Genomic DNA, 24,478 nt, shown 5'->3' with positions numbered 1-24,478 from the left:
TTTAAGGCAGGTGCAACCAGTGTTGCCAACTCCTCAGTAAGGAAAATCGCTATTGGTTGTCCTAAAAGTCGCTAGAAGTCGCTAAATGACGTCATCACCTAATTTGCATAATTGGTCATGCTAATGTAATTGTAACCTACTGCGCTGGAGAGAGAAATAACATCGTGGAAGAGACATAAAGTGAGCAAAAAAACGTCCTAAATGCATTTAGAATTTATTTAGAACTACAAATTAAATTTCTTTTAGCAATTATTGTTTTTTGTAATGTCACAATTCCAACCCTGCTCCTTTACCCGGGCTTGGACCGGCAAAAGTGACCCGAAATAGGCACTCTGGTGGAGTTACTTTGTGTGTGTGTGTTTATAAGTAGTTTTAAACCTGATCCACAAAACAGCATAAGAGTAAAAGAAGAACTGACTGTGTTACAGCACCCGCTTTCACGTCTTTTTTTTAGGGGTCTGAAAACTCGCTAAATATAGGGACAAAGTCGCTAAGTTGGCAACACTGGGTGCAACCCAGTTGCTTTAGGGGGATGGACTTCCGCCCACTATTCAGATGCAATCTGAGAGGCAAACCGAGTGCACTGTCTTCATTGCTCCTGAACTTTACCTGTATTTGCAGGTTAGTACCTGATAAAAAATACTACCACTGTTTGTTACATAGCAATGTTTTATCTCCATGCTAAGTTGTAAAGAAGTAAGACAGTACCTGTAACACTTATGGGCACAGCCGCACGTTTGACCCGCATCAGTCTGAGACAGCGGGGTCAGGCTGCGCAGGCCGCTAGTAGAAACGTCGCGGTAATGTTTTGTCATTGTGGGTCGTAGCGCCCAGAGCATTGTCTTGTAGGAAGGTCATTCATATAGATTTATTTTCTTTTCATTATGACGGTTGGTACTCCCGCACACTTTACTATTTTATATAAAGTTTATGATACAAAGATGTTTTATTGTTAAAGTGTCATTGAGGTTTGAAAAGTATAAAGCTGTTCAATATGTGAGTGTTAATGACATGTGAAATAGAAAGAAGTTGCCCATGTTATGCAAAAGTGAGTTTCATCTTCAGTGTGCTGTAAATGATGTGTGTTTATTTTTGCTCAATTTCAGTATTCAGAACCGGTACAGTTGTCCACTTTAATTTCAACCAGATAAAAGTGTGGTTTGTTTTAAATACAGTTGTATATTGCTGTAAATTCACTGTAGATCACAGTGGCTTTCAATTGCTTAAGCAAGGGCATGTATGTACTTTTGTTTGACTTTCACTGAGCGATCACATGAAGCACATGTAAAATAGTGGAAAGTGTAGAGTGTGAATCTATTTATTTTTCTACTTGTGACCTTGGAAAATGGACAGATATGAACACTGGGACTGAAAGAGTCATGCACACATATATATTGTTAATGTTATTCATGTTTATTGAAACTTGAATAAGAGATGCAATCTGAGAGGCAAACCGAGTGCACTGTCTTCATTGCTCCTGAACTTTACCTGTATTTGCAGGGATTTCTTCTTTGTTATTGTGGCACCATTCCTGGGGCCTGTAACAGTCCTATCGGGCTTGGTTAGCCTGTGGGACTCCGGAGGCAGCCGACAGGTATCGACAGGCCAAGCGGAATGCGGCTCGGGCAGTGGCTGAAGCAAAAACTCGGGTGTGGGAGGAGTTCGGAGAGGCCATGGAAAAAGACTTTCGGACTGCCTCGAAGAGATTCTGGCAAACCATCAGGCGTCTCAGGAGGGGAAAGCAGTGCTCTACCTGCACTGTGTATAGTGCTGGAGGAGCGCTGCTGACGTCGACTGAGAAAATTGTCAGGCAGTGGAAGGAATACTTCGAGGACCTCCTTAATCCCACTGACGCATCTTCCGAGGAGGAAGCAGAGTCTGGGGATGAGGGGAATGACCCGCCAATTTCCGGGGGCGAGGTCACTGAGGCAGTTAAACAACTCCTTGGTGGCAGAGCCCCTGGTGTTGATGAGGTCCGCCCCGAGTTCCTGAAGGCTCTGGACGTTGTAGGGCTGTCCTGGTTGACACGCCTCTGCAATGTTGCGTGGAGATCAGGGGCAGTACCCCTGGACTGGCAGACCGGGGTGGTGGTCCCCATCTTTAAGAAGGGGGACCGGAGGGTGTGTTCCAACTACAGGGGGATCACACACCTCAGCCTCCCTGGGAAAGTCTATGCCAGGGTGCTGGAAAGGAGAGTTCGTCCGCTAGTCGAACCTCGGATACAGGAGGAACAATGCGGTTTTCGTCCTGGTCGCGGAACACTGGACCAGCTCTTCATCCTCTCGAGGATACTTGAGGGTGCATGGGAGTTTGCCCAACCAGTCTACATGTGTTTTGTGGACTTGGAGAAGGCATTCGACCGTGTCCCTCGGGGTGTCCTGTGGGAGGTGTTGCGGGAGTATGGGGTGTCTGGCCCGTTGCTACGGGCCATTCGATCCCTGTACAACCGTTGCAAGAGCTTGGTTCGCATTGCCGGCAATAAGTCGGACTCGTTCCCGGTGGGTGATGGGCTCCGCCAGGGCTGCCCTTTGTCACCGGTTCTGTTTATAATTTTTATGGACAGGATTTCTAGGCGCAGTCAAGTGGCGGAGGGCTTTCGCTTTGGTGGCCTCAGAATCTCATCTCTGATTTTTGCGGATGATGTGGTTCTGTTGGCTTCATCGGGTGAGGGCCTCCAGCTCGCACTGGAGCAGTTCGCAGCTGAGTGTGAAGCAGCGGGAATGAGGATCAGCACCTCCAAATCTGAGGCCATGGTTCTCAGCCGGAAAAGGGTGGAGTGCCCCCTCCGGTTCGGGGATGAGTTCCTGCCCCAAGTGGAGGAGTTCAAGTATCTCGGGGTCTTGTTCGCGAGTGATGGGAGAAGGGAGCCGGAGATCAACAGACGGATTGGGGCTGCAGCTGCAGTAATGCAGACGCTGCACCGGTCCGTCATGGTGAAGAGGGAGCTGAGTGTAAAAGCGAAGCTCTCAATTTACCGGTCGATCTACGTCCCTACCCTCACCTATGGCCACGAGCTGTGGGTAGTGACCGAAAGAACGAGATCGCGGATACAAGCGGCGGAAATGAGCTTCCTCTGAAGGGTGGCTGGCCTCTCCCTTAGAGATAGGGTGAGAAGTTTGGCCATCCGGGAGGGGCTCAGAGTAGAGCCGCTGCTGCTCCACATCGAAAGGAGCCAGCTCGGGCATCTGACAAGGATGCCCCCTGGGCGCCTCCTGGGTGAGGTGTTCCAGGCATGTCCCACCGGGAGGAGGCCCCGGGGCAGACCCAGGACACGCTGGAGAGATTATATCTCTCGGCTGGCCTGGGAACGCCTTGGTGTTCCCCCGGATAAGCTGGAGGAGGTGGCTGGGGAGAGGGAGGTCTGGGCCTCTTTGCTTAGGCTGCTGCCCCCGCAACCCGGCCTCGGATAAAGCGGGTGAAGATGGATGGATTGATGGATGGTAAAACAAAGCCTTTCAGTTGCAGCTTTTTTTTTTTCACCATGAGCTGTTCTTGTCATTGACTAAGCAAAATATAACTCCTGTAATACAGAAATGAGTATATCTTTCAATAAAACAAATGCCGTATTTTCAGATGTTTTTTATTTTTATTTTTAAAAAGATGCATAGTATCCACATCAAATTTTAATGGTTTCTTCTTTTGCACATACTCCACCACTCGGACATTATGCAGAGTTCCTCCAGAAAATCAATGCTACTTTAGTACTGTTATTCTCAAAGGATGTCAACCATGAGGTGGAGATTTAGCATCAATCTGTGGAGTTTGAAACTTTTTTAGAATACTAACAATCTGTAATCATGTGTTTGTCTTTAAACTATGGGGTTTACCACAAGAGTTTCTCAGTCTTTCTTTTATTTTTTTCAAAAATCTGAGTTAAACTTACTTTTACTTACTTAACTCTGTATACTATTCTTTTGTTCCAAATGGTACAGGTTATCAAATTTTTCGTGTGGTTTCAATAAAAACTTTAGAACTTGCATGGCTGAAGGTATGATTGTTAACATGTCTTGGTTTGATGATATTATCGTTTCCCTTCTTTTTTCTGAATTCCTGGCACAACCAAATATTACTGTGTCATAATTAAAGCCCTTTATGCCCTTTAAGAGGGCGATTCAACACAGTACAATATTTGTACAGCAGAAATCCAAGAAGCTCCAACAAATTTGTGACTCTCCTACATGAAAAGCAGACAGCTGATCTTTGATGTAGAAACTAAAGAGGTTAAATATTGTTTTTAAAAGAACATTTAGCAGAGACAAAAAAAAAGCCCTGCCTCTGGACTCCCTCCACTGTGAATGTAAGGGATGACACTGACAACTGAGAGCAAGTATTCAGCTTTTAACACTTCAGCATCACTTCGCTCTCTGCTGAGCTTGACAGATCAATAGACTGCCTCACAGCAGGCCCTTGGGAAGTAAAAAGACATCACAGCAGTGTCACTGCTTACCTTTTTACAGTGACAATGAAACCCGAGTATGACAAGGACCCCAATTTGGCAGCTATCTTGTGTTCCCGTTTAAAAGCCTAATTAACTGTTTGATTGGCTGTGAGAGTCAGTGCTGGGTGAGTATGTGAAAAATGAACAATCCAGTTCTAATTATTTGTCAGTTCAAATAGATATGATTGCGTAATTACAGTCCCTAACCTGAACCCTTCAAAGATGAACACTGTGACAGAGTCTGTTTGGGAAACTCAAGTTTATTTAGACTATATTCAGTGAAGCAGTCCTGCTGGCACCATATGTCATTAAAAGTACCTGAGACTGACTTAAGAGTTGTGTTATTGCACAGAAAGTTTTTCAGAAAAAATGCCCATTTGGAGATTTTTCCACTCGTCTTTTTGTTTCCAAAAATCCTCCCATTCATGATAAAACTGTTTCTCAATTCTCCCACACGTGCTGATTGGTGAATGTAGGTCAACACAGATAAATTTGAAACCTCAGATTTTGTAATCACTACATGTTGTTTCCAATTATTCTTTTTTTTAACTTCAGGAAAAGTTTGAGGAAAGTTGCCGGACAATCATTTTGTTTGTTGTTTTTTTCAGGGCAATAGAGAAAGAGTCAACTATTGATTCAGCCATCAAAAAAGGTCTTTCTGCAGACAGAACGTGATTTTGGCACGTTTCCTTTAATTTTCTGTGCTCTACCATTAAAATAAGCAGGCAGGAAAATGTATTTATTTAAGTTAGAAACGTTAGAAAAAGGTCTTTTTTTTAAATTGTAAATTTACGGTTCTTTTAGTGTATTTATTCTTTTTCTTCTGCGTCAAACATGTGGTTGGGGCAACTTTCTGTGCCAAACACTGTTCTGCATTCGCTGTAAATGAAATAGAAACTTCCAGAAAATTTCCAGGGTCTTTGCTGAAGAAACAATTCTTTTTCTCGAATTACACCAAACCACATTAAAGTTACATATTGTTTTATATACTTCTTCCAAAACTGATGATTCTTCCACTAGTTAAGAATATGCTAATATGTCACCGACCTGACGTTGTCTTAAAAGACAACATCTAAGTATTTAGTTTTTAGGAAAGCACATGTGGTAGATATTCAGGACAAAGGAACTAACAGTCAATAATATGTTTAGATTATACATACTGCTGTGAGTATTGCTGGAAGGAAAATGATGGATTTCTTTGTGGGGATGAAGGTAACAAAACAATGAGGGTAGCAAGAAAGAAGAAATGGGTTGCAGACCATAATTTTGCCACTGAGTTTTACTGCTGAGCCTCTAAGCTTCAGTGCTGTTGAGCCCTCATCACTCATCACATCAAACCTTTCTAATAACAACCTTCACTGCTCATCTAAGTGAATTCTTTCAGGAACAGGTACAGCAGGTATCTGGTTGACGGTGATAACTGTTTTTATTTAAAATATTCTTTTTTTTTCTTCAGGCAATATTCTGTTACTTTTGCTCTCCTTGCAGTGATTTGACAGTGGGGATTACACTCCTTTAATTATTTCCGCAGCAAATTGTTGACACCATTAGTCAAGGCTTTCATTTGGGATAAAACAATAGCCCCACAGCTCCAACTAATATGTTCAAGCACTGGCTTTTTGTGCCCTCTGCTGACAGATGATGGATTTTGCATTTCAGCTTTCTACGCATTATGCTATAATTTGTTACTTACTGTAGTGTGTGCCTTAGCTTTCTTTTGCACTCATCATTACAAAGTGTTGCATGTCATTATTCCAATTTTTCATGAGTTCCAGTATAAAATATAAACTTTATATTTTTTGTTGTTTCTCAGATAACAATAACATTATTTTCTCAGTAGTGATTTATAATTGCATGTATGTAGCTTATGTATGTTTGCAGCCGAGTGTGAGTATTAGCATGTTTGCTGGTTCGAACTTGTAACATTTCCCGGTTTCCTCGGTTAAGTTGTTTTTCACGGGGTTTCTTGGTGTGGACAGGTGCCTTCGGTATGTTGTGGGCACACTGGCAGACTCTCCATGTCTGTACACCTCAGTGCCAGTCTATGTGGGCAGCAAGGAAGCCACTTGTAGGAGCTGTGTGAGATACACAAATTTAATGGCACACGAGGATTCAGTGCATAACAGTTATTTTCCGTTTCAGCTTCAGGTGTTACCCATTAAATGCAGATGTAAATACGCTTCTCCAATAAGCTGTTAAATTAGCAGTGAGGGTTTGATCAGTCAATACTCACCCATTGAAGCATGACAGATCACAGATGGGAAGGTTGCAGGTGAAGCATTCAGGTCATTCTGCTGGTCTTGAGTAGGGTCATTTTCTGCAGGCACAGGACAAACTGAAGCACACAGTAAGAGTGACAGAAAATAAACACTGAAAATACAAAATAGCAAAGTTAGTGTAAATATATACTGCTGCGTATTGGAAATGACTCAGCTTCAAATTTGATGTCAGTTGAAGCTCACTTTAGACTTCTTGTACATTTCCTTTAACTAAACACAGCAGCAGATTGTTGTACCTGTACAGACTCCTTGTCCCGTTTCAGTTCCCTCCCCTAGCAACATTTCCTGCAGCAGGCTGTCCATTTTGGCCTCGCCAAGCAGCTGTGCTAAGTGAAGAGTCTCAACCATCTGCCAGGCCACACTCTGCAGGGGAGGCAGGATCAGCAGGAGTTCCCCAAACCTTCCTCGCTGCTCACATGTTGCTTCTTCTAAGAGAAGATGGGCCTGGAAACGGAGATGTCGAACCACCTGAGGACTCTTCAGTCCCGAACAGTCTGCATTACATAAGGTAAGAAAGTCTTATGTAAATATAATATTGTATAAGGGAACCACTTAAATAAATGCACTTTGGTCAAATTTAATCTAAGCATGGGTAACCATAAGTTGAAAGTGTAAATGAAAGAAGAAAAGAAACAATAAGACAATGATAAAAATAATATCAACAATCCTCACAGAATGAAATTCACTGATTAAGAACTGCCCAACTGATCATCACGAAGACAAACCAGAATCCTGTTAGAACAATGTTTTGTAGATAGATTATGTAAGAATTTTTAGTCTAAATACGAAATATTCTGTTTGAAGCAAGAGAAAACAGACCCATCCCATCTATAAAGCATTGTTGATTAGGCCTGCCTTTCAATGTCTGGGCCAGCACAGCTCTCCTTAATTAATGCAGCAATGAATTCTGAGTTATGCAATCGCTATTTTACAGGAAATATCTATCTGTGGACTGAATCTACACCCACAGTAGGTGGTGCAGAAAGACAACAAACGTCAGGATGGTGTTCACGTGCTGAAACCCAATAGCAGTTGAAGCTAGTTGGACTTGTGTGAGAGTCTGTTGACGTTTTTTGGTCATAATTATGCAGAAATATAGCAAATTCACAAACTTCTTCTCCAGTTGAATGTTATCTATTTGACAGATGTGATTACTTATACAAGGCTAATTTTGTATAATTAGGGGAAAGGCATGATGGGAATGTTAAAAAATAGTTTCAAGTGCAAATGAAAAAATAAGCAAAGGGTTGAACGAACTATATGTGGATAAAATTGAAATCAAACCTAGAATACGACTGATTATATTCATCTGTGTCTTGGACAGAGATGAATATGTTTGCCAGTTCAGACCCTTTGGTCTATCCCCACCACAACAGGTAAATGGGGAATGAAGTTAAGCAGGCAGCCTCTCTGCCTGACTGCCAAGAATGCCACCACATCCTGATATTAGAAAATCTCTCTGAAACATACTGAACTCAGGCCGCTCAGACTAAACTATAGCTGAAAATAGCAAGAACAATAAACCAAGAGAGAAAATAAAAAAATCTGCCTTTTTTCAGTGCAATAGAAAAGGGCAAACAGAAATCAACCTCATTCACCTTCTCACATGCTGACTGAACTAACCTGGGGCAAAGAAGACAATCGTCCGGAGGCAAGCAAACTCTTTGTCTGTGATGACCAGCTCTCTGAGAGGTTTGACCAGCTCCTCTTGAATTCTGAATGCCACTCTGGATATCTCTACTTCTGCACCTCTCGGTGGAATCACAAAGTCATTACCTAGTCAATTAAGAAAAAGATATTCATTTATGTCCAGGAAGTTTAAGTGTGAAGTTCAGGCTACAATGCACAAAATACTACAGAGAACACATCTGTCCTACCTAGAAGAATGACATTATTGTAAGGCAGTGAGCGTCTTGCTGCCCCTAAGATAAGATGTTCTGCAGAGTGGGTTCGTAGAAGGGTTACCTGCAAGCACACATACACGGGTTTCATATAATATAAAGAGTCAAACTTGGCATGGACAGATATATCTTAGCTGTTTAGTATAAAAGGTTCATTCCTCTTTGTACCCTGTCATCTATTGGAAGGCTACAAAACTCTGGGATGTGTTTAGCCCATTCCACCAGCAGGAGGAGTTGCTGCTTCATGGACTCGAACACCTCTCCCACACCTGCTGTCTTCTTGGTGGTGATGTCATGGCTCCTAGGAGAGAGAAGTGCTGGGAACTGAAAGAAACAAAGTATAATCTGAATTCACAGTAAACACAGTACCATGGACGTAAACCTTAGTGTATGTGCGCGATTAAGGAGATAAACCACAAACTTCTTTTTTTATAATGGATCAGTTGGACCACATAACAGTCCATTTCAAAATTCCTGCATTGCTGTAATTAGTGTACCAATCGTCTCTCTATGCTGCAGTAAACCCTGATAACAAACACTTGCAGTCTTACATGGTGTCCTACTGAGTTTCTTACTATACTATGTAAAAGCAGACAATGCCAAGTTCTATTTTCTTACATGTACAACAAGAGAAATCACTCTAAGAGACACTGTCTGACGTGACATTGTGCTACTTAAAACTTGCTTGAAGACTGCCTGATAACAAATGCTAAAGCACACCAATGCTTTGTAACATCACATTACTTCTTCATATTAGTCATTGTGTCAACACAGTTTGATACATAGAACTTAACAAATTACAGGTATAAGAAGTGTTATCGACAACACTCTTTTCTGCACACTTCATCCAATTTGGATATTAGTCTCCATTTAAAGTGTAACAATTATAACAGACTTGAATTAAGATAACTGCTGTTTTAAAAACAGCACATCGGCTCAAATATCATGCAAATGCACATGAGTGGGCCGCCTGTGGCTCAAGTGTTAGTGGCTGCCCTCTAATCATGAGATGCACCCAAATGGTCCTTCAAAGAAATGCTTTCTGTAACTGCTGTAAGGTTAAAAGACGGTTCATAAGTGCAGGGCAGTTAAGAAGAATCACTTTGTTCAGTAGCTGTGTGCTCTAACATCTTTTTGCGGTCTTGCATTTATTTGACTTCAGATTAATCTTTAATACTTAAGGATCAAAACTATTTTCCTTTTCTGTTAAATTCAGTTAACTTTTTGGCTTAATGCGAACCAAAATGAATTCATTTAAATCATGTAACCTTAGAATTTTCCATCTCTTAGCTTTATTTAAATCATTTCTAAAATGATTTTAAAAAAAGTGGTATACACATTAAAAAAGGATTAATTTCTGCCAAACATCTAAGACCAGTAGTGTGTTACCTGCTGAACAGTGGTCTCTGCCTGCAGCAGCACACTGATGGACAAAGTGCCCACTGTCTGCTCCTTGGCTCTCTGACTGTTGATGCAGTCTCTCTCATTCTGAACAGCTGGACATTAAAGAGAGGAAAGAACCATCAGGCAAGCTTCTTGGCATCTCCGCACATTAGTCCTGCACTTGACTGTTTTTTTTTTTTACTCGCCTCCTCAGCAAATACATCCCGAAAGAAATGCCCTACTCTTCATCTCAACAGAGTCCCTCTATCCCCCGTGACACTGAAGCTGCTGTTTGTGGCTATATTAGCCACGCCAAATGCTGCATACTTGGGAAATGTGGCACAAATTGGATAAAAATAAAATTCTCCGGGAGTCTCTTTAAGTTTCCTTCTGTTTGCATATTTAAGTGGATTTAAAGGAGTATCGAGTGAGTAAATGTTACATTCCTTAATATGAAATAACTGAGAGGATGATGAAATGTGATACGAATGGGTGCACAATTATGTTTCATATAATGCTGGCAACATCCTACTCAAGGTTTATCACTGGTAAGTATAAAGTTGCAGAAGAGGAAGTATGGGGAACCAATAAGAAGTATGTAGTACATCTAAACGTAAACCTGGTGACGTTAATATTTTAATCCAGCCGTGTAGACTTTCTTCGGTTTGATGTGCTTTAATGTGACATTTTGTTTTTGACAGCTTCTTACATTTGCTACTGACAGTAACAGTTGATGTGGAGGCTTGGGCGCTCGCTGATTAAGATTATATTTTGAAGGGAAGATGTCATCACATGTTGTTGACCCATCCGCAAGTGTCATTAGAAACACGGCAATCTGGATGGCCTCAGACTAATTCTAAAATGGCTCTACAAAGTCAGACAACACAACCAAGTGTCAGAGTAATCAGTCATCAGAGGTGTCCTCTCAGCAACCAATCTGGAGCACATTAATCAAACTAAAGGAGGAAAAGGAGCAGCAGCAGCAGGGTCCCTCTGTACTTCACTGACATGGTGCTGCATGACAATGTCACAAATGAGCCTTCTGTGGAACATAAATTCAGTTTAGTTTTGGAGTAAACAGTTACATGGCTTACTCGGAGGTCAAGTACAAAATAACACGATACTGGAGACTTGTTCAATATTTTACTTATCCATTCCCACAACTGTTGTACTTGAAAGTGTTATTAGAACATGTTATGCAAATCAGGCAAATTAATGAAATACACGTTTAAAAGCACACCGCTGGCCGTGACTTCAAAGGGTTGTGAGCAACTGCTGTCCAGAAAAATGGAGAGCAAATATTTGGCCGTGCTCAGCTGTGTTAAATATTCATGTGAAACGAGGCCCCTTTGATTGCATCGCTTTCTCCTTGCTTCGCAGTAGGAGTCGATAAAAGATAAAGCCAACGATAGACACAGTCCACGTAAACACACCTCGAAATTGACACTGACACGTTCACTGTTTCTCAAGAAAGAATTTTTTTCCGCTTTTTTTGACGAAGTGATATTGATTGTTTTATTTTTCATTGAAGTAGACAGGTTTAAATGTAAAAATACAGAGCAAAATGTGAGGTCCTGAATATTCTCAATACGGTATAGCTGAACCTTTTATGTAGGTTGTTATAGCTAAGTACAGTTCTTTTTTTCAAATTAAAGACTAAAAGAAAGTTGTATTACACAAAAAAGAAAATCTTAACTCTAACCTTCCTTTCTCATTCCGGCCTTGAAACACTTTCGTAGTCTGCAGTAGCGGCACTGGTTCCTTTTGTCTTTGTCCACAATGCATTGCCTGTCGAACCTGAAACGAATGCGTCGTAATGTATAAGAGCTTCATCTCAAGCACAAACAGTTCAGTCAGAGTTTCAGAGAATTTACGCCGCTAATGTTGCACTGAATGGTTAATCTGCAGCTTTAAAGTGAGCAGCAGAGGTCAAGTAAGGCTTCATTATTCATTTTTTTGAATTTGCTAGTTATGTACTTTCTGAATATAAATGTTATAGCTTAAAGTATGTTAAACCATTAAACCAAACACTTCATTTTAATATTTTGGTGATTTGCTTTAGGTGAAGAAAAATTGTTATGCTTTGTACAGCAATCAGCTGGCCCTACGATAGTACTCACCTACAGCTGTAAGTGTGGTTGTTGCGAATGCTCCTCCTGAAGAAGCCCTTGCAGCCATCGCAACTGGGTGCACCGTAATGTTTGCCTGTGGCTCTGTCTGCACATATGAAGCATTGAGTCTTCGCGCCATCGGCCCCTGACAGGGATGAGGAGGATGCTGACACTACTGAACCTATGGGACAGCAGAAAACTTTCAGATAATATGCCTGCGAGGAAAGGTTTGACTAGCTGTCCACTGTAAGAAAGTGGGATTCTCTATGAACCTTTTTAGCTGGTCACAAATGAATACATAAATATCTCTGAGCTGCTTCTAAACAACACAAACAGAAAGATGGCCATACTCCAAAGAACCTCCACTTTGATAGGAACAAACTTGTGATGTGATACAGAGGATCTGTTATGATCTTGTTTTCAGTGGTAGGTGAAATGTTTTCACCTGAATCTAAATGTTCCAGCTTAAAGCATGTTAAACCACTTATTACTGCATTACATTATTGTTGCATGTAAATCTGTGAATGAAAGCTACATTCAAAAAATGATGTTACCTAAACTAAACACTGATCAAGTGAGTTACCGATAGAGATGTTTTACTTGGAAAGAAAGAAAACACAATTTTGCCTTGACCTTTCTTCCCCCCATTACATTAGAGTGAAAACTACACTGAAAACCACCTCGTGTCTACCACACTGTTATGTTGCATTTCACCTCCATGTCTGTCCAGACCTTACCTTTGACCTCTTGGATATAAATTGTGCAAGAGTCAGGATTGCAGAATGTACCTTTAAGGCATTTTTTGAGAAGCAGTGTTATAAGATGGAGAGGCTTTTCCTGTCTCTGAGCTTCTGTTTCCATTTGCGTTTTAACTCAAATTGTGACTGAGGGCAGGCTACATGTGATAAAACAGTCACCATCCAACTGGCTGGTGTAAGGTGAGTAAGTGTGTAATAAACAAGAAGCAGTCTGGAAAACAAGCATTAGTGTGGTTGTGTGTTTCTGGCTATCATCTTATGTTACAAATATCACCATTTCAATATTTTTTTTATATTAGACATGTATGTGATATTTTTTTGTCACAATTATCTAACCAAGTCTTGAATTCTGCCAAAAAGTATTTTATGAGGTCACGTAGAATATTTTGACCAACTCCGATCAGCTCATCCTTGATTCATTTTAGGATTGTAGCTTCTGATTACCATCTATTTAAGTTGTAACTGTACTCTGCATTCTAATTATGCTACACTTCCATCTAACCCATTAACAGAAACACGTAATGAATCATATTTCACCTCCGTGAAAATAAATACTCTTGTACACAGAGATGAATTTGCAGAAAGGTGCTGATTATGCACTTTTGAACCCCTCAGAATCATCTTTGCACTGCTTCATAGCTGGAACAGTGTGAGGATAATAAAAGCAGGGTTATAGGTAATGATATCAGCTGTATATGAATGGCATGGACCCCTAAGGAACACTGTACCCATGAGTAAAAGGTAATTCCCCATTTAATTAAAGCAGTTTAGAAGCCAGTTAAGAACCAAAGTCCACTACTCTCCTCTGGCTAATTTTACACTGGGCACTCAGCCTCCCACCGTGTTGCTCTAAACTGCATCTTACCCCTATTGTTGCAGGACTGTCTCGCTTTAAAATCACTGACCATCAAATATGCCGTCTTGGTATAATATTCCTGCACTAATGCACATATTTTACATGCCCCCAGCTATAATGTCTGTAAATTGCACACTTAGTTTAGGCAGATGAAGCAGCTAGGGATTTTCAATTTAACAAGGAAATGCTTTCTGTGGCCAAAGATCAGCTAGATTGAATTAAGAGATTAGAATACATTTGCCTCGCAGTTATCTGGATTTAAAGAGCAGCCTAGTAGTGAAGCTTCTTCATTTAAATTGGCAAGGAAAGGGGCTGATTCAGCTCAACAGAGTCCTAATTAGAATGACATTAGATCAGAATGTAAACTGATGTAGACCTATGGAAAAAGTAATCTGCAACTATTTTGATAATTTATGCCTTATACATAAACATTTTTATGCAACAATGCCCGATATGGACTATGGACCTTGGACCCTGTGAAACTGTGGCATTTCATACTTGTACATGATTTTGAGTATTAAAATAAGGTTAGCTGGACCCAAGTAGACTAATTAATAAAAAACAAAAACTAGATCCCCAAAGTGATGCATTTTCAAAGCAGATCTCTTTTTAATATTCAGTTATGCAGTTTCAGTATCTTTTGGTGTGACAGTGGACAACACTCTGAAGATCTATACTTGTAATCAAGAGCAATTTAGGTGAAAGCTCATCATACCTGTTTTATTTGCTCGTAGAGGAACCAGCATCATGTTGTTTAACAGTTTAGTCTCTGTGCTGCCATGAGTGCACTCCAGTTTAAGGATAGTCCCGGTAAGCTTCATGGTCTCTGGACTCTGTGAAGGGTTTCTGAGATACGCAAAGCTCCAGCAGTGTCAATTTTAACTTCCAGGTCATGCATTCGGCTTAGTTCTCATCCCTCACAAGTTTCCCGTGTGTGGGTCCAATTCTTTTCGTTCGCACTATTGTTTGAAAGCTTTTGTTTTTGTGCTCTTGAGCCACTCCGCAGGTATTAATCTTCTTTAAAATGTCACTTGTAACATTCTTGTGGTGTGCTGAAAAGCTTGCACCATGACGGTCCTCTCAAGTGACCTCTCATTGACTGAAATTGGGTCGTTGTCCGTTTGCTTTTTTTCTTATCTGTATCTGCAAAGCATATCTAGGGGAAAGTTCAGAGACAAACTTGGCTCACTGTGACGAGCACAAATAGATAAGACCAGTGTTAGTTAGATGTTAAAAATATAAATGTCTTGCTCTTTTTCTTCTTTTTATTATTTATTTATCTAGCTTTATTAGGAAGATAAATGTGATCAAATAAAGACAAAGAAATCCAAAGACTACATGCTGTGATATCTTTCTATTCTCTTAGCTTGGACAATCAATATGCCACTGAAGAGTGATGTAGCATAAACAAACAGAATGGGAGACTGTTGAGAAGAGTACGGGCCGTGCCTGATTAACCTTTTGTTTTAATTTTTGAGGTAAGTAATACAAGACGGTGCCACATTGCAGGGGGCACAAGTGACATTTATTTACAGAGGATCGCTGTTTTTGTCTCCCTTCTACTGATAGACGGTATTTTATTTGCTTGGTAGAGACAGACATCCCTCTTTTGTTCACCTTTTCACATAAGCAGACTATTGTATATTTGGTCTTATTGATCAGTGCTGAAATCTTCAGGTTATCCGTACAAAAGTGCAAAATCCCGAGGTTGTCTCTTCATTCACTGCTGTTGCTTCAGAAAATGTCATTACAGCTCAGGAAAACAAAACAAAATGCAAAAAGCAAACCGTAGCTTGATGTATACTTCATGTATACTTGCTACTTTTAAAAGCAAGATAATTGACCTGTTTGGAAAAAAAAACAAAACGATGTTGATTGGCTCTTTTTGTTGCTTCTGAAAATATGGCTTGGATTAAGAATCAGATATGCTCTGTTTGTTGTAAGATTCAAAAGGATGGAAGTATACCTGTGGTGTAAGACTTTAGGATAGTCATTCACAGTCTAAACTCTGTATGATCTGAGATACAAATAGAGCACATATACCACGATGTGTAATTTTAGACTTCAGGTATTCAAGTCAGGGTGTGTTAAGGGACAGAATTCTAAAAATGTGAAAGACAGGGAGAAAGGTGAGCATCGTCACACACTTTTTTACAAATTATAACAAATTATATGTCAGACCACATATGAGCTTCCCCAGTACCGATATCCATCATACTTTGGTGTAATGGGATTTCCTGGGTGAGTAGCACTCCCTCCTTCAATGTCATGCTAGGCCGTGGGTCAGACCTCCCCTGGCAGTGGCTCACATGCTCAAGCTTTGCTTAGGTGATTGATTGATCATAAAACCCCCAAAGCCATAAGTGGACTACAGAATAGGTTTCTCTGGCTTGTGGGTTTCTAACATAAAAGGGTTAAAAATGAGTTGTGAATATTGATTGTCTACCCTTTCCATCACTGATAAGCAGTATAGTGTAAATTATGTGCAAAATACTTTTGATCAGCTCTTGGTCATTAAATGTTTAATAAATTAAAAAATGTTAATTTCTTTCCTCCCATCTGTGTAGGCCATGTTATTCCCCTAAGATTGGAAAGTTTGTCACTCAGAAGAAAAGACGGTTTTTGTAAGCCCACTAGGGGGAGACAGAGTACACTACATCTGGCCAGAGCTTCGCTTTGCAGGGGCCAAAGCTTGGAAAAGGACAAGATCAAAATGTTTGTTGCACATCTACTCAAGATTTACTTTCTTTGATCCTAAACACCAACGAGCGTCATCATGCACACGACTAACATTCCAGCTGTAACATCAGCTGGTGCATTACAATATAAGACTATTTGACCAGTTACACATAGTAGAAAAGAAAGAAGATTTATACACTTCAATCATTACCACAGTTTTGATGCTTCAGTTACAGAAGACAACCTAAATTTATTCTATGGTGTCTCAGCTCTTATTGATATAAACACTACAGAAAACCCTGGCAGAAAACTTGCAGAAGGCTCTAACTATAAAACTTTAATATGAAGTAGATACAGGAAGGCTAGGGCCTTGTTAGGGATTACTATTTCTATTATATTGACACAACAATCTAAAATAACATTAGATTTTTATACAGCTTTATGTTTTGCAAAATTAAATAAATATATCAAAGCTTACAATGTGTTTTGGGGTTTCATAACAGAAAACAGATTTAAAGACAGAAGCATGCCTATAAGGACTTGGACAGGCATAAACTCAGAGCAATCTCAGTTGTCCAGCCTTTTTTCAGGCTCTCTGTCCTGACAGACCGTCTGCCTGCCCATCTCATCTCTGGGCTACTACCAACTCCAGGTTCGAACCTAATTCATTTCAATAATTTATACATTTCCAGAATTACAGCGAAAATAAAATAAAGAAGTGCTGTACAGCACCACGCAGGGAAACCTTTAATAATAAAAAAAATTCTACAAATAGATGCTCTTTAGATAAGAGCATCTCTCCGTGGAGCATTACTCGGGTCCAAACAAGGTCTGACACATTTGTCTCAGTGAATTTGATTAATAAAGCTAGATCTCAAATCTCCACATGAATACCAATTCAATAATAAGCCCTCAGCCTTTGGAGTTTCATTCAAAACTAGAGGAAAGTAAAACAAAGCAGCAAAAATTGGTCATAAAAACATGGTAAGCCCATGATTTAGTGGGGCGATAAAGAGTGGAAAGGTGGTCATTCATCATGGAGGCTAGCTCACCAGGAGAGAGCCTGTCAGAGACACCACTAGGTCTGGGAGGCATTTTGAGAGAGAAAGAGCCTCCGGTTGGCCCTTCAACCTGTTTGTTTCAATGTCTTTTCCAGACAGACACATACAGACTTTACATGGGTGACGAGCGCTTTGTCTTTGCAGCTCCATTGTCACAGTATTCCTGAGGGATGGGTGTTGTTAGCTGAAAAGGAGGGTGAAACTTTAGAAGGCTTACAGCTGCAGGACCCTTTGATGGGAACAGGAAAAGCTTTATTGGACTTTTTATTGTAACAATGTCAGGGGTTATGATGTTTCAATGAATTGCAAAAGGCTCTGAATAAAGCTTGTGCCATGAGACCCTTATGGCTAACTGAATAACACGAGTTAAAAATAAGTAATTTTTAACATAACTTTTAGTTTTAAGGTTAAAAACCAAAATAACCATCTATTTATGAAACACAGACGTTGTTTGACATGGAAACTTAAAGTGGTGTCCAATGCAATAGATGCATATGAAACTGTGGTAAGTTGTTCATATTCTTGTTAGCTGAAGCGATTTGGCTAATAAGTTTCTGTTTATAGTTAAATTATAATTTGTTGTACATTTTTGCCCTGATGATTCAAAGGGAAATTTTTTTAAAGGTTCAGCAAGTACAAGACAAACCTAAAAAGTAACTTATTTTTTGTGTACTTGTTTCTTGTAAAGAATAAGTTACATTTTAAACGGTCTTGTTTCAGGAGAATCGTCACTTCCGGCTGTGACCTGTAGTTTTTTGCTCGGAAAGGAATGAAAAAAGTGGACGGAGAAGGTTTTCAGTCATTAAGATGCCAGAACGACGTCCTCAAAACACAAGTACGTTGTCCTATTGTTAAAGAGACTACGGAAATGTTAAAAGTTGGGCTTTAAGTCAGGGAAAAGGATGCTAAAAGTCAGCTATGACAGTATGCCTGTTACTGGAGTGTGAAAACCACCGACCTACTAAATCATTGTTAACCATTAAATGTCTGCAAAAGCCAGAAAAATAGTACACCTTAGCCAACACTGAAGTATTTAAGTTAAAACAAGTAGAATTTAAGATTAAAGCGCTTAAGAAAACTAGATAGTCGCAGGGCTGCAACTGTTAATGTTACACATTAGTAGCTTCCAACTTCCGGTAGTTTGTCTAAATTATCTCCATAACTGACACTGTATTGTTTTCTCTTACCTTGACCCTACAGTATCACCTAGCATTCAAAGTAGGGTTAGAAAATAAAGCTAACACATAAAGTGCAGCAGTATCCCATGTTTGTTTTGAAAAAGCAAATTGGCACCATTTACATGATCACTACCTAGCCATGTAAATAATATTTTGAGTAAAAATATGTAAAAAGGGTCAGTAATTAGATTTATTTATTTTTTGTAATCATACTTCATAGACATTAATTAATGAAGGCACTGCGTCCTGCTTCATATGTGACCTAGCAGTAATGCTGAATGCTTCATGAAACTTTGAGCATGAAGCTGCATATCGAGACATCTTTAGTTCATTGTTTTAGTGAATTTGTGTCATAGAAAAAACAGTAATCACTAAATAGGACTGTAACCATGTGCAACACCATTGACTGATTTACAGCTGTTGATAGGTAAAAACTAAGTAGCCTGCCACCCCTGCTTAAAAAAGAAAGACAGAATTAGACACAGCATTAACTAATATTGTATAGGTCCATCTTCTGCTGCCACAACAGCTTTGCTCCCCGTAGGCTTACTATCCACATAGTTTAGGGCAGGGGTAGGCAACTCCAGGCCTCGAGTGCCGGTGTCCTGCAGGTTTTAGATCCCACCCTGGGTTAACACACCTGAATCAAATGATTAGTTCATTACCAGACCTCTCGAGAACTTCAACAAATGCTGAGGAGTCATTTAGCCCTTTAAATCAGCTGTGATGGATCATGGACACATCTAAAACCCCCAGGACACCGGCACTCGAGGCTTGGAGTTGCCTACCCCTGGTTTAGGGGGACTCTTCTAGACCTCCGAACAAAGTGTTGTATCAGCCACCAATGCATTAGCAGTAGATCCTTTATCAGGTCCTTTTAGGTAGCGAGGTGGGGCTTCATGGATCAGACTTGTTTTTCCTGCACATCCTATAGATGTTTGATTGGACTGAAATTTGGGGGATTTGGAGTCTAAGTCAACAACTTTTACTCTTTGTCATGTTTCTCAACCCATTCCTGAACTATTTTGCAGTGTGGCAGTGTCCATTACCCTGCTGAAAGAGGCCAGCGCCATCAGGGAATACCTCTGCCATGAACAGGAGTGCAACAGTGTTTATGTGGTTGGTATGTATCAAAGTGCATGTATTTGTAGCAGAGCACATCACACTGACTCGCTTCCTTCCAGCAGTGCGTCCAACTTCCATATGTAATGATCAAACCACGTGACAAAAAAAGGCCACCATCCTCCGCTGCTGGTCTAATTCTGACACTGTGTCCCCCTTTGTAGACCTTCTGGACCATGATTAGGCTCAAGGCGGGATCAGACCCGTTTGATCCGCTCTGTATTCTGTATCGATTATACCAGCATGAAGATTTTCGCTGAGTACAGTAGCTCTCCTGTGGGAGTGGGACACACATGTGTGTGAAGAAACACCCAAATGTTACTCTTACTAATGACTGATATAATAACGGTCTCATTCCAAAGCCATGTGCATTAACATGGTGGTGGTGCATCCAAAAAGTTGGCCATATAATATGTTATAGGTGGAAATTTGGCAGGCGCACAGATTTCAAAGCCATTCAAAACTATTTTGATTCTGACCTTTATGAATAAAATCAACTTGACTTATTCTCTACTGTTGGCTTATGAAAGCCAGTTGAAGCTGCTCAGACGGGTCTTTCTTGGTGTCTTCATCAGAACAATATTTACAATTTACAACTTTTTCAAGTAAATAAATTACATCAGTATTAAATATTTGTTTAAGCAGCCATTCTTTTGGAAATCATTTTAATGCCCCCACTGTCTAAAGTACATGAACTCTCCATCCATCCATCCATTTTCTGCTGCTTGTCTGGATTGTGGGGCAGCCGTCTAAACAAAGAAGCTGAGACCTCCTTCTCCCCAGCCACTTCCTCCAGCTTAACCAGTGAGGCACTGAGGGATATAATATCTCCAGCCTTTCCTGGGTCTGCTCCCAGCTTCCTTCCAGGTAGAATATGTCTGGAACGTCTCATTCATTTGGCATCCTACTGAGATGCCCAAACCACCTCGACTGGTTCAGTTTGATGTGGAGTTCTGCTCTTGAGTCCCTCCCAAAAGCCCAAACTCCTCATCCTGTCTGTAAGAGAGAGTCCAGACACCCTTCGGAGGAAGCTCATTTCTGCTGTATCTGCAGTTACATTTTTTCAGTTACTAACCACAGCTCATAGCCATAGATGAGGGCAGGAATGTCGATGCTTCAGCAGCAGCTTGAGTGAGAGCAGCTATGTGTTCTTTTCATGCTTCTGATGCGAGTTCAGCCGACAGTAACCAGTTAGCATAATCGGTAGAACATCCCAAGCACCAGCAGATAACTTCTTGTAAAACAAGAATACAGATGTAGCTACATCGCACATCTGAGTTGTATCTATCCTTTTAAACTATCCTTGGCAAGAAGTCAGATGACTATATATCCTAAAGTGTTTTTAAAATATCCATCTCGGGGAATAGTCATGGCACTCAACCGCTTTTTAAAACTTGTGCTTTCAAGTCAACCCCTTTTAATTTTTTTGTGAGTGTTATAGAATCAAATTAGCACTTTATGCACATGAATCACAACCATGCCACGATTATTACCGGCTTATGTTTCATTTTTAGAGCTGCTAGCAGCAGTGAAGTGAGTTTTGACATCAAAGCCAAGTGTTTCCGTCTGCTAGCTCTTAAATCAGTGTTGTTATAGTGAATGCGTCCTTATGTGATATTCTTCAAAGGTCATGATGTCACTATGACCTTGAGATTTTGAAAGTCTTGAAGTGCTGTTGATTAAGTAACGTAAGATGTGGGTTGAACAGACTACTGTTAACAGAAGTTCAAGAATGGCTTAAGTGGAGAGCCTCTTTTCTTGTCAGAATTAATAAAGCAAATCTTTGTGTGTATTATTTTAGAGACGCTTTTCTGTGCCACCCATCTGTTTTAAGGTCTTTCCTTGTTTTGTTAAAAGGAAATCCAGAATTTTAAAAAAGTGTTAGCGCTCAGTGTATCAGGTTTAAGAACAGTTTGAAGCAGTGCCTCTACGTTTTTGCCATTTCTAAAGCGTCAGTGGAGAAAATGCCATTTATTTACTTGACTTTACTTAACTTTGGACATTTTTTCTGAAAATAGTCTTTCTTTGTTTTAAGGTCTGAGAACTGCAAGAATAATAAAAACATAAAGAGTGCTGTGAAAAATGTTTAAAAACCTCCCCTTTTTCCAAGCTCCTCTGTGAGCCAGCATTTTAATTAAAAGCACTTGTTCCTAAACCTGTGCTTAATATTTCCCATTAGTCACATTTGAGGGATTACAGACAGCACCAATGCAAATCAAAGAGTAGATGGAAAATGCAGATGTGTGAACAGTGCGGCTCATTTTATAGCTATCATAGCTCTTTAGTAATTTCAAAAAAAAAAATTAACTGGCAGTGACAAGGTTCCCTTTTCACTTACAAATAAAGATGACAATCTTCTGAAAGAGAAATGTCTGGAAGAGATTTCTTGGTTGGTCAGCAGGGGAGGTCTTCAAGGAAGCCAGGAGATTTCACTGAAAACATATCCTTTTCAATCACATTATAAGCGCCATGCAATAAATCCTCAAAGGATTTTATATTAACTTCATTAGAATGGAAGATGACATGATCTTCTTTTGTGACTATGGCTCTTTTTTCCCACAGAGACATTTTCATTTCTTTACTGTGGACATGTCACAGTGGAAAAATCATAGATGTTAAAAAAAGCAATTTACTGCAACAGAACAAAGCCATTGTTATTATTATCAGAAACACCCAGGTTTTTGTTATTATGATGAGTCAAAGTATCTGCTGGGAAAAAGACTCATTATGTTGAATCTAAATGTACCTAATTACACGACGCTGCATATAAAGGGTTATTTTGATTGGACAGTAAAAAGTGTGGTGAGCAGCGCTTTGATTATCCGATCTGGTTGGTGTGCAACTTTCACATGGATCACAAACGCTGTAACATTTGCCCTGCACGTTTCGTATTCTTTAGCTTGTCTTTATGCATTGTACATCGTTTGTGACCGCTGATACAAGGTTAGCACCCCTGTCAATCAACCCTTGCTTAGCGTCTTCATCAGTTTGTGCAGAAATGTCTCAGGACAGAAAAAAAGTGCAAGACTGGATAGCCTCTGCCCTCTTCTTCATTTCCTGCTGCCCTCTGCTCAAATATCATATCCACACGTGGATATGGGTTAGTGTTTTTGAAAAGCATACTTTAATTAGGTGCCGCTTGTGCCTTGGGTTTATATATATATGTAAAAATGTGCTCTGTGTTCGATCTGTTAGAGAAATGTAGTTTTTAATCCTGCCTTCTTCAGTGGTGTATCAGCAGTGTGATTCAGCATTTAAAATGCACTGATGACTATTATTCAGAGCAGATAACCCCCTTCTTTTTGCTTGGGTTCTTTTTGAGAGACTAGGGAAGAAGTGACGGATGGACAGATGCACTGCATGTCTAGAGGAAGGGAAAGCAATGATCAGCAAGGAGTTTGGCCGATGCCCAATGCGACTATTAAGAATTGTCACTGATAACAACAAACACTGCATGAATTATATCATTGCACTGGCATTTACAATCACATCTTTGTTTTTGCCCTTTCTTTCTGTTTGTGAATTAGCACCCTGTCAGCTCTCCAGCATATTTCCAGAGTGGGAAGAGTAAGTGAAGGGAGAGAAAATGAGAAATGACTGTGCAAGCATTTTAAAAACAGGTATAAAAGTGATTTTTTTTCCTTTTTTGCTGTTCGAGATTTTTGGCATATTTATGGAGTGTTACTGTAGAAGCGGCCCATTTAAGGCTATTTGCAGAAAGCGCACATTGTTCACATCAAGCTCAGAAAAGCTGAAGGCACAGCCATGTGATCGTGACCTCGCCGCTGAGAGCCAAATTGCATGAAGCAGATGGGATTCAACATCTGTGAGAGCTCTATACAATTAATAAAAGAATCACGTTAGAAAAATAAATTAAAAAATGTAGGAGCGTTATTTCTCACAATTCACACACACACACACACACACACACACACACACAAAATTCTGAACTGCTATCATGCCATTGCTTAATCTGTCAAAACATCCACCTCGGTAAGATGGAAGAGAGAGAGAATAGATGTTAAAAAGTTGTGTGTACGAATGATCAAATATTTTACTCTTATCCCTGCTGGGCTCCCTAACGATTTTTAGGGATGATTGTGAATGTGTAATAGTGCCTTCATCATCATATTATCTTGAATCACATTACCTTCAGTACACAGTATTCAATAGCATTTCTCTTTTTCTTCCTGAAAGATAAAACACTCCACCACAAGCGTTTTATTGTGAAAACAATACTAAGGAACCAACATTTGACGTACCTTCTGGGAAAAACACTTGTTTTTCTTTTTATATTTAAAGGTATAATTAAAAAAAAAGCTTCATACAAAAATAAAACAAACATAGTTACCCATTGATTCCAAAGTGATATCTTCTGTGCAGTATCTGTGGGATTGTTACAATGGAAAGCTAGAGGCCTGTATTGTCCTGACTTCAGAAATGTAACCACTGACTCTTGGGGCTGAGTCAGACGAAAATGTGGTGTGCTTTTACTCTGCTCAGCCAAATGTGAAATAAATAAAAAGAAAGGAAAATGGCTGCTCTCTTGGCTGTACCCTTGGTCCCTTGCTCTTTGTTAAAACCATATCTCTGCTGCTCCATTGCCCCCAGCTACATTAAATCCCATTAAATTCACCTTCATTAAAGCAGTCCTCTCTACTCCTTGCAGCAGCCCTGGTGCGGGCCTCTCAAGGACAGAGCAGTAATGAGGG

At 40.1% G+C, this 24,478-nt stretch overlaps 1 protein-coding gene and 1 long non-coding RNA gene across 3 annotated transcripts; one reads left to right on the top strand and one right to left on the bottom strand.

The window, feature by feature from the left end:
- Nucleotides 1–5,943: 5,943 nt before the first annotated feature.
- hnf4b (hepatic nuclear factor 4, beta) lies at nt 5,944–14,832 on the bottom strand. Of its 2 annotated transcripts, none has more exons than XM_085160973.1 (10): nt 14,442–14,832; nt 12,122–12,293; nt 11,704–11,798; nt 10,008–10,114; nt 8,787–8,942; nt 8,595–8,682; nt 8,341–8,493; nt 6,954–7,211; nt 6,672–6,773; nt 5,944–6,513 (listed from the first exon to the last, which is right to left on the bottom strand). In XM_085160973.1, the coding sequence occupies exons 1-10, from the start codon at nt 14,545–14,547 to the stop codon at nt 6,470–6,472; spliced, it is 1,281 nt and encodes a 426-aa protein (XP_085017099.1). In that variant the 5' UTR covers nt 14,548–14,832; the 3' UTR covers nt 5,944–6,469. The 2 variants fall into 2 exon arrangements, with proteins under 2 accessions (XP_085017099.1, XP_085017109.1); XM_085160983.1 differs by having other exon boundaries at nt 6,672–6,755.
- A 1,981-nt stretch (nt 14,833–16,813) lies between these two features.
- Nucleotides 16,814–23,660, top strand: LOC146525679 (uncharacterized). The gene is made up of 3 exons (XR_014874269.1): nt 16,814–18,301; nt 19,676–19,767; nt 23,294–23,660. It is a non-coding gene; the product is annotated as an uncharacterized LOC146525679 (long non-coding RNA).
- The last annotated feature ends 818 nt before the right edge of the window (nt 23,661–24,478 follow it).

Source organism: Neolamprologus multifasciatus, chromosome 1 (genome assembly GCF_963576455.1).
Source record: "Neolamprologus multifasciatus chromosome 1, fNeoMul1.2, whole genome shotgun sequence".
Taxonomy (NCBI): Eukaryota; Metazoa; Chordata; class Actinopteri; order Cichliformes; family Cichlidae; genus Neolamprologus; species Neolamprologus multifasciatus.
Note: the sequence above shows the minus strand (reverse complement) of the source record. Positions and strands in the feature narration are given on the sequence as shown.